Below are 10,719 nucleotides of genomic sequence, written 5' to 3'. Positions count from 1 at the left end.
TATTAAGAAATACTTGTGTCTATGACTAATTATAGAGCCTTATTGCACTGAAAGGCACCCCCCCAAAGTTATTACTCCTAGAGAAGGGGGTGAAGAAGATAGCAATCATAGAAGTTTGCTTCGAGTTCTGAGCAATAATTAATCCTGGTTTACTGAACAAGGTCACTAAGCTATATATTCTATTTTATAAACCGCAATGTTGGATTTACATATTACTATCAAGCAGTGGTGGGATTCAAATATGTGAACAACCAGTTCTCTGTGTGGATGCCACTTCCGGAAGTCCATTCTGGGCCTGGGCAACAAAAACCTAGCCACCGGTTCTGCCGAACTGGTGCGAACTGGCTGAATCCCACCACTGCTATCAACCCATATTATGTCAATCCATACTAAACAAACTTGCTTAGCACAAGGTGACACTCAGACAAGCTGTGGTTATCTGTAAGGAACTGCAAATACGTTCATGGCATTTGTGTGTTAACATCACATACATACTGGCATCCTTTCTATCTCACTGAAGATGCTCACACACATTAAGCACATTGCTACAGGACAGGGGAAGCAGAACTCAAGACTTGAAGCTGGCAAAGTAATAATCAAATATTACGAGAAAAAGACTTTTTAAAAAGTTTATTTGTCCAATACAAGTTAAGCAGAAAGCACATCAAATCATAGTTAGGAGATACGTTTTCTAGATGCCCTCACAAAACTTACACTTATTGGAGATTTCACAGACATAGTTCAATGTACTCTTTGCACAAGAAACATCCACTTAACTGTTGGAAAGGTGGCAGGGTTTTAAACAAGGAGCAGCGTGCCCCCAACAAGGCACCAGCCTGCCACCACTGCTCAAGTGTTCCTCAACTCCTCCCTGTTTTTCCGTTTGCCCCTACTTTTCTCCTTTTAGCAAGAAGCAGGTGCTAGAGGAATTCAAGGCACTCATCCCATTTCTTGTCAGCCTGGGGAACTTCTTAAGAGAAGAACAATGCAATACAACATGACTGTTACTGAACATCCTGGATTGAAACTGAAATAAGCTAACAGGAAGTAGCAAGATTTGCACGCTCCGTTTTGTGACGTGTCTATATTGCCTTGTTCTCCAATATACCAGAAAATGAAAACTACTGCATGAAAAGAGAAGGCGGGTTGCAGAACCTCTTTTGAGTTCTTTTAGCCCAGTATGGGTTAGTGTTTTTTTCTGAACAGCTTGACATACACCTGTCACATAACAAATGATCTTTGCTCAAATAGGTTTCAGCAAAAATTCAGTGTAATCATTTCCCCTTAACAAAAAAAATAAAAAAAAAAATAAGAGAATTGGAACTTCCCCCTTAACTGGTAGCTTATATAATGCATTGTCAATGTTAGTTAAAAAAATAGACACCCACAGTTAACACTTCTTGCTTTTGAAATAAGGGATGGTTCACATTAACACTCAAGGTTTCCCTCATAATACCTTCTAGATTTAAAACATTTGATATTGCACTGTTATATTATCCATCAGCTATCAATTTGCATTCCAGAGACTTATGAAACTGTAAAAAAGTAAACAGCCATTTTGTGCAGTCTTCAGCATTGCATCCGAGTAGTTGGAATTTGCAAAACCTTCATTACAACTACAGTAGCCTAAGCACAGTGGAATTTCTGCCCAGCTGCCTTCCTTATACAGTACAGTAACTGATTGTGTCCAGTCTTCAACCTTCACACTTTGAGTTTCCTCTTCTGCTCAAAGTACGCATCAAATCTAGAGAGTGCATAGTCCTAAGTAGGAAAAAAGAAAATACTACAGTTGAAAAGAAGCTCTTGCAATGTGTCCCAATTTCAGGGAACAAGCATTATCCTAGAATTTCATGCAGAGCTATTTGTATGACGGCACTTGGTTCCCTTTTACAAATAAGTGTGAGCATTCCAAGTGATGCTAAGAAATCATTTAGCATCACTTAGGATGGGAATGAAATACTTTTTCAGATATTAATTCCTCTTTATTGATCCTTGCTGCGACCTGGATTTATAATTGAATTTATGTGCTCAGCATAAGTATAAACTAGATTTTGAAAATAAGTCAAACGGACAAGCTAAGACCAATCAAAATGATACCGTTAACTGACATTTACTGTAGTATCATTAAGGCAGTCAAAGCCAAGTTGCTGGTGATAGCAAATCCCATGGCTTTTTAATGACAAGGTGACCGTTCATTAAGCGCTTGATGAATCAAACGCTTACTCACACTTGTTAATAATTTTCAGTTAATTAAATAGCTTTTGGAGGGGATTTAGATCAGTCTGAAACAAGTAGGGAGCTTGGACTCTTCAGATGTTATAAAACTAATTCCTAGCATTCCTCATCATTGGTTATGCTGCAAAGGCTTAGAACAGTGGTTCTCAACCTGTGGGTCGGGACCCCATTTGGGGTTGATCGACCATTTCACGGGGGTCGCCAAGCAAGGCTGTCCGCCATTTTTTTGTCCGCCATTTGTTTTGTCCGCCATTTTTCCCCCCTTTTCCGGCGGGTGCCTTGGGCTGGGCCAGCTGGTGGTCGGCCTGCTCCATCTCTGCCGCTTGCCAGCTACGCCTCGGCCGGCGCAGGGGGCGGAACCACGTATGTGCGGCGCTCCCGGGCAGGGAAAGTCCTCGACTTACGACCGGTTGGGCAGTCCTCGACTTACGACCAGTTTAGTCCTCGACTTACGACCGGTTTAGTCCTCGACTTATGACCGGTTGGGGTCGCGGCATTAAAAAGGTTGAGAACCACTGGCTTAGAAGGTCTGCAAAACCTACAAAGCTCCAATTTCTCAACTCTTTCTTACACAGGCATAAGAACTACGTGAAGGACGCAGATGCTTAAAAATGTGAGTCTTTTTGAAAGGCATACCATGTATCCAAACTCAATAGATGATATTTTTGCCTGTATAATGGACCACAGACCCCAGAAGATATGAGATGCAAGGGCAAACCTGCCAAAGAAAAACATAATTGAATACGGTCAAAGTATGTTTTGGTATCAAACACAGAACCACCCTTGCTTCTCTTGACTAGAATAAAAGGGATAAGGACAATACGTGTCCTCCAGCTGAACTGATCACCTCTCCTGGCATGATACATGATGTGGGATGGTGGAAGCCCCCCCCCATACCTGGAAGGCTACATGTTATTCTCTCTGTCCTAAAATGTATAATAGAAACAGGCTGTTCATGTTCTGAAAAGCAAAAGAAAATGGTTTGTCTCCAACAGGCCTTAGGGAATGGACAGCTTTATAGAGAAGATAACCCTCAGATATCCTGGACTCTTAATAATTTGAAAGGCTATTTTATGTGGTCTCTAAATTTATATAATGAAATTTAGAAGATTGGGTGTTACCAGCAACCAGCACCCATATAATTCATCTGAGAGACTCTGTCTGTCTGTCTATCTATCTAGAAATTTATTTAGAAATGTATTTGCTGCCCCTCATCAAGTATAAGATAACGAAGCAGATAAAAATTCTGTTTTCCTACTTTTATATCCTTCCAAATACCCCCGTTAAACAAATCCCAAAAGAAACATAAGATTGTTTATTTCCATGTTTATTATTTTACAAATAAGGTGGCAAACTTATCAAACACAACTTCCTCCAATTTTCCCCACAACAACCACCCTGGGCTGAGAGAGGGTGACTGGCCCAAAGTAAGCAAGCAGAGTTTCAAAGAAAACATTCAACTGATGTTCCATGCTATTTTTTTTTTATTTTCTAAGAAAGCCTATCAAGCCTAGGTAGAGAACAAAGATACTCTTGGGAATAAAATACTGGAGGATGGGAATCTTGCTTTGAAGCTCATTAACTTTCCATTTAGTTTTTAATCAGAGTAATCCTTTAAAAAATAGCAGAGGCACCTTGATTAGCATCAAGGAGATATCCAAGGAACCAGATCACATATCCTCAGCTAGTAAGTATTAAGTGTGTCTTTATCTGTGGATGCCTTCTCTGTCATGTTTCTATGCTTACTGATCAAACCAGATGTTCTCAGAGCTGATGAAATTAACCAGCTTAGAAAAATCATTACAACTAAATAGTCTGTATGCTGCCTTATATGTTAAGTAAAAGAAAATGTACTAGTTTAAATTGGACATTAAACTAAACACTGAGGAATATCTAGTTTAGAAATGCAGGGACAGTACACTCTACATATTAACCGGGAGCCAAGATTTATGAACAGGATTACATAGGATTTTGAATTAAGAAAGAGATTACCGGTAATATGGCTATAGTTAAGCTTATTTTAAGATATTCACTCATTATTATGATCCGGACAGTTGCTTGTTTGTTAAAATATGTGATTGTACCTTTCCTTATTTTATTCTAAATCCCCTATTTCCTTTCCCCCCTCCCCCTCCCTTACCGTACCTATATTGTTACTAATTTTCCCTTAGCTATATAAACTCAATAAAATATTGTTAATAAAACAAAGAGATTACCTGTTCACTTCAACCAACATATCTTCTTCTATTTTGGATTTATCTTCATGGCTCAGATTTTCAAATCCACTTTGAGATGCAGTTAGATAACTGGTGATGAAATGGAGCTGAAGGCACAAAAGTGTTGTCAGAGCAGCAATGGACTCGCTTAATACCAACATACCAAGTTAGCATAATTTATTAGAATTTCAGTGTAATTCAAAGCACTTCAAAAAAAAAACAGAACAACTGTATTCATTTTCAAGTTCATACTAGAACTAATATTTGTATTTCAGTTCATTCAATATTTGTCTACACAATTATTAGAAATGGGAAAACTGTACCCAACTCCAATATATTACTGAACTTTAACACCTAGTATTTCTCACTAATTAAATGAATTTTGAAAATGTATTCCAGATATACTCCATTATTAGATAGATAGATAGATAGATAGATAGATAGATAGATAGATAGATAGATAGATAGATAGATAGATAGATAGATAGACAGACAGACAGACAGACAGACAGACAGACAGACTTTATTGTCATTTTTTCCTGTGGGCACAATGGCCCACACTAAAAATGAAATTTAGTTGCTTCTTCTCAAAGTGTACACATACACAACACATTTAAAACATACTATATACAACATATGTATAGACCTAAACCCTTACATATAAGTAACATATAAATATTAATCACTGTCCATCTTGAATACATAACAGAAGAAGGAAGCTTTAGAGTTCACAAGGTTAATACTGCATGGAATAAAGCTGTGACTGAATCTGGATGTTCTGCTTTGGATACCACAAAGCCTCCTCCCAGAAGGTAACAAGGAAAACAGGTTGTGAAGAGGATGTGTAGTATCCCAGACAATCTTGTGGACCCTGCTCAAGCAACGCTTATGTTCTATGTCCTGGATGGAAGGGAGGGAACTGCATTTCCATTAAGAAATAGTACTAGGATCATAGGATGAAATACAGAAGTCATCCATTACAGACTGTTACCACAGAATTGGGAATCTGTAGTCTTCTAGATAATACTTGAGCTATCATTCTACAGCCAATATAACCAACAGTGAAGGATTCTGAGAATTTTAGTTCAGTAATTTGTGGAGGACAATAGTTCTCCATTGCTATGTGATTAAGAAATTCAATTTGGCAAGTTTTAACTTGAAAATGCAGATTAAAGTTGCAACGTACAATTTAGAAATGAGGTTCAATTTGAAAGTAAAGGACATTATAACTCAAGGCAGTTCCTTTTTATTGCTTACCTGCTGCTTCTTTGTGGGATAGTTCATGAAGTTCGCTTTGAAGAATGGATATTTTTCATGCACGTAGTCGAACATCCATTCACAGAAGTGATTAGCAATATCAAACCCTCTAGAGTGAAAACATTATGAATAGGTAAGAAATACATTCGGCTCCAAAAGTTGTATTCTGAAGCATTTGGAGACTATAAAGAGAGCTGTGCTGGATGAAACTTAACTTCTGCCTTGTCGGTATTCTATTCTGTGGGGGTAGATAGCATGCTTCATGACATCACGAAACAATGTAAACTAGCGTGACCAGTTGAGCTTTCTCTCTGAAATTATTTGATGGGGGTGAGGGCATCCTCTTATACTGGTTGAGAAAGTTGGGAAGATGCTTTAGAAATAAGTGGGAATGGCAACTCTTACACTGTATATTCTTTTGAACATTAGTCTGGATCTTTTAAAACTCTTTTTATAGCTCTTTAACAGGGTTTTTCTTTTTTCCTTTCCTTCCTTGTCTAATTAGTATTGCTCCTTTCTTCATCTACCATATACATTTTCTTCTTCTCTCTTTGTTCTTCCCCTTGCCAGCTACTCCTTCCTTTCTTTCTCCATCTCCATTCATGTTTTTTTTTTAATTTACTACTACCCCTGCTGTAAGGCGAGAGGGGAATTTGTGAGAGGGCACTTGAGTGTTTGGCTTCGGGCAGTGGTTCATGTAAGAGAAAATTATTAGTAAATGAAAAGAAGAATCAATTTATTTTAAAAATAAGATGCTAGTTAAAATTGTCTATAAAATAAGATGCTAATTCAATTAAAGTTAGTATTTTTGGTCTCCTTTTCTGAATGTGCTTCTGTCAGGTATATTAGAAAATATACATAAATTTATTGGGGTGGGGATGAGAATCCTTGGGACTGGGTTGAGTTGAAAATAGACTGTACCTGATTTCCCCCCGTTTTTACAAATGTTTTTTCTATCTGCTTTTCTTTTAGGGAGATTGCCTTAAATTCCAAGTTATCCTTCCCTGGGGGTAAATTTAGTAGCTCTGAGGAACTTAAGCACAACTGGCTGTATAGTCCACTATTATATTGACCTCACCAGCCAGCGGGGTTGAAATCTTGTCATTAAAGGCTAACAAAGTTCATAAATGATGTCATAATTTAGTCTATTAAATAAAATTCTAATATATCTATTTTGACTGGCAGATGCATATGATGTTCTGTTATTCAATTTTCAAAAGTATACATGTTTTAAGATTAATCCTTGCCAAGACTTGCATTTTTAACCAGAAAAAACACTTATATAAATCTTTCTGCCTGAAGATTATATTATTCCTATCTTGATTTTAAATTTTTTTCCAACAACTAAATGACATAAGGACCCAGCAATACTTAGATGCTATAATATCAAGTAACTGAAGACTCAGCAAAATGGAGCTGCCACCCTAGGAAGTCAGATTGTTCCAGGATCAGAATTATCCTAGAACTCTAATTCCCAACCCAGATACATATTCATACACATATATGTCATTTGGTCACTGGAAAAAAAACTTAATTTGAGAGCAAAAAGCCACACGATCAGACTATTCAGACAACAAAACTAACATAACAATCAATTAGTTTAATGTCCTATAAAGCTCAGAGGATATACCTTATTCTCTAAACCAGGGGTAGGCAACCTTGGCTCTTTTATGACTTATGGATTTCAACTCCCAGAATTCCTAAGTCAGCCATGCTGAGGGGAAGGGAGAGGTTTCCAAGCTGAGCCATGCTGGCTCAGGAATTCTGGGAGTTGAAGTCCACGAGTCATAAAAGAGCCAAGGCTGCCTATCCCTGCTCTAAACAGTGCAAATACATTTGCAAACTGTCCGTTTGGGGATCAATTTGACCATGAAACACCATCACTAATAAGCAAGCTAAATAATGATTGAGAAAGATCAACAGAAAGAGTTGCTATTATCTGTTATTTATCTTATAAAGTAGCTTTATCTTAAAATTTGTCACAAACATTTTGAACAGATGGACTTTATATGTACATTTTATTAAGTTAGTTTTAATATAAATTCATTACTCCAATTTCTTTTTGCAAAACACCTTATTTTCAGATACTGTATTATTACTAACTTTTTTTTAGGCAAATACTGGTAATCCTGATGGATTAACAGCAAATGGACTATGTACGCAAACAATAGTTCACACAACTAATCTGGCATTTGTTAAGCTTGTATTTTTATTCATTCAAGGAGAGCTCCAACATTTACCTATAATTGTAACTGCTATATTCAAAGTCAATAAGCATCAGCTTTTGTTTTTCAGAATCTTCTCTGCCATCAAGAAGCAAGATATTTCCTGGGGATATGAAGAAGAGAAGCAAGAGGCATAAAATGATTTGTGCAAGCTTTCTGAGGAAATTTCAAATCATTACATTGGAAATGGGTCCATAGCTTACACAACAGCTGAATTATCCTGATTCTTTAACACTAGAACTACGGATGTTCCATTAGCAAAATATATGTATATAGAATGTGTACATGGCGATGGTGGAAAACACATAAAGGCAGGGGAGGCAACCACTTTGGGCCACTAGGACCCTCCTAGCCTACACTTTCAACTTTGGGCAGGGTTTCTTTACATGGGTTATAAAAATCCACACAGCACTAAATGGCAGGAAAGAGATACCATCAAAGCAATTCTAATTCTTCACTGCCATTTTGCGCTCACCACAATTTCCCCATTTTCTCTGCCCACCCTTAACTGCTACAGCTTGGGTGAGGATATAGTTTTGTATCTTTTCATGGAAGGGTGCATCTGAGAGATCTGTTCTGAAGCAAAGAAGACTTGGGCAGGTGCACTCAATTCTAGAGTCCATCTCAAGAGTAAGCGTGCCATTAGTAAATAGCATGTGTGTTATTTAAATGATGGCAGAAAGAAGGCATTTATTAGGGCATTGCTGGAGTAAGGCAATCCTGCAATCTTAATGACTATAATCAAAATGAAGTCCAAGCTATTTTCACACACCAAACCCCATTGCTATACTTCCTTAACTTTTAAACTTTTCATTCTAAGAATGGAATTATCTTTGGAACTAGCTACAAATAAACCAGATTTTAATCTTCTCGTAATCCTGTTGTACAATACTGCAAGAACATTTCTTTGCATTTACCTCCATGAAGTAAACAGAACATGTTCACCAAATAGAACATGAGCTAAATTTAATCAATTGTTTAATATGAACATTTGCTTTGCTATAAACTGTTATTAAGTTATTAAGACAATTACAACTGTAAAAAAATGCAAAGACAATATTATTGTACCTTCTTGGCAGTCATTATGACAAAACACAACTGGAGATGGAGTAGCTTCAAGTAAGGATCTAGGGGGGGAAAATCCAAACCATTTTTTAAAATTAAGGGTATAAATTCAGAAAGACAAACAGTACTTTTTACATCTCATCTCTTGAATATATTTCTACCAACTATGTCTTCTCCTATACGAACCTATTCAAAAAACTGTTTTTGAATGAAAGTATTTCCTTCCTACTTTGTGTTTCCTCAAAGTAGGAAACAACAGCTTGACCTACTGCATTCTTAAACACCTGGCTTTATTCTCCCTCTTCCCATGATGGCACAGTACTTGTAAGGCAATGAGAGCCATTTGGAGGTCTTGGAGAGTCAATTATTTTCTCCCTTTCTTCAAACCAACATTTGAACAAATATTCTGAGAAAATCTTAGGACACTTGCCATAATTTAGTTGTAAACATGATCCTAGCTCTGCTCCTTACAAGCCACCTCCCTCCCCTGTGCTTTATGGTCTGATAGCTACATTATGCACAACTAGCACAATGGCTTCTTCTAATTAGAACAAGTAAAAGAGGTATGTTGAAATATGATTTATAGATGCACCATTTAGTGATTGAGGTTGATAGAGCTACATTCACAGCTGAATAAAGTTTGCTGACATTTCATGTCATGTCAATGTGCAATGAGGAGAGGAGAGAATTTACACTTGCTTGGTCTCTCCATATTAATGGGAAATGTCACTGAAAAAAGCACACTGGATATGCAGTGGAAGTCCTTTCTCTACAGCTCAGACAGGGCATTCTACAGTATAAGATATCTCCCTCTTCCTGTTTCAGAGGTAGGCTTAGAACAGGGGTGTCAAACTTGCAATGTCACATGGTGTGTCGTGATGTATCATGACTTTTTTTCCATTGCCGGCAATGAGGTGGGCGCGGTTTTGGCATGACGCATCCGGCCCGCAGGCCAGCAGTTTGACACCCCTGGGTTAGAAGACTCTGATTGTGCTTTCCATGGGAGAAGATAGCCCCATCTCCAGTTTTAGAATGATGAGCCAAAGAGAGCTCAAAGGAAGCACTCTTGAGAAAGTTAGGATACTGGTGATTGCTGTTCTTTAGAGCAGGTGTCCATGCCCCATTCATCAGTATCACCTTAAGCCAGCTGCCCCTTTAACAGATAGCCACGTGACAAAAGGAAAATATACACCTGAATTAAGGAGATACCTATGCCTGCTCCAGCACCTTTTAATCAACTCCTGAATTCAGTAGTCTATTTTCTCAGAATCACATTTGCTTGAGGTACAGTAACATAAAAAAGAAAAATAGGAGTTTAGCTGAGACTGAAGAAGCCCCTTAAGGAACCAACAGGCACACTTATACTTCAGAGAAGGCAGGACCAGATTTTGTGTTGGAATGATCTCTTCCCACAGGGAAGACTATTGTAATCGTCTAGCCCTGCCTCTAGAACAAATGAAAAGAAAATATTCCATTGTGGAATGCAGTGTCTAGACAATGAGAAAACATTGGTACAAATAGTTACAACCAGGGCTTTTTTTCAGCCGGAACGCGGCGGAACCGCGTTCCGGCACCTTTTTCCGGGCCGGCCGCACCGGGCGCAACATCTGGGGGGGCGCGCTCGCACTCGCAGCTCTCTGCCCCTGCCTGGCTCACAACCGCGGCCATAGGGAGGCTCGGTCGGCGCGCCCCTGGCCCGTTTCCTAGGCGACCCTGCCCGA

At 38.3% G+C, this 10,719-nt stretch overlaps 1 protein-coding gene across 2 annotated transcripts in view; it reads right to left on the bottom strand.

Moving 5' to 3' along the window:
- Positions 1-625: 625 nt before the first annotated feature.
- CHKA (choline kinase alpha) overlaps positions 626-10,719 on the bottom strand; it is a 33,397-nt gene continuing 23,303 nt past the window's right edge. For both annotated transcript variants that reach the window (XM_015825213.1, XM_029285932.1), the window contains 6 exons: positions 9,002-9,060; positions 7,949-8,036; positions 5,709-5,817; positions 4,452-4,558; positions 2,872-2,953; positions 626-1,761 (listed from right to left, as the gene is read on the bottom strand). In XM_015825213.1, coding sequence (XP_015680699.1) covers positions 1,702-1,761; positions 2,872-2,953; positions 4,452-4,558; positions 5,709-5,817; positions 7,949-8,036; positions 9,002-9,060 — 505 coding nt within the window. In that variant the 3' untranslated portion in view covers positions 626-1,701. The remainder of the gene's footprint in view (positions 1,762-2,871; positions 2,954-4,451; positions 4,559-5,708; positions 5,818-7,948; positions 8,037-9,001; positions 9,061-10,719) is intronic.

The sequence above is a fragment of the Protobothrops mucrosquamatus genome, unplaced genomic scaffold (genome assembly GCF_001527695.2).
Source record: "Protobothrops mucrosquamatus isolate PMUCROS unplaced genomic scaffold, P.Mucros_1.0 scaffold2546, whole genome shotgun sequence".
NCBI classification, from domain to species: Eukaryota; Metazoa; Chordata; class Lepidosauria; order Squamata; family Viperidae; genus Protobothrops; species Protobothrops mucrosquamatus.
This window is presented reverse-complemented; position numbering and strand designations above follow the sequence as displayed.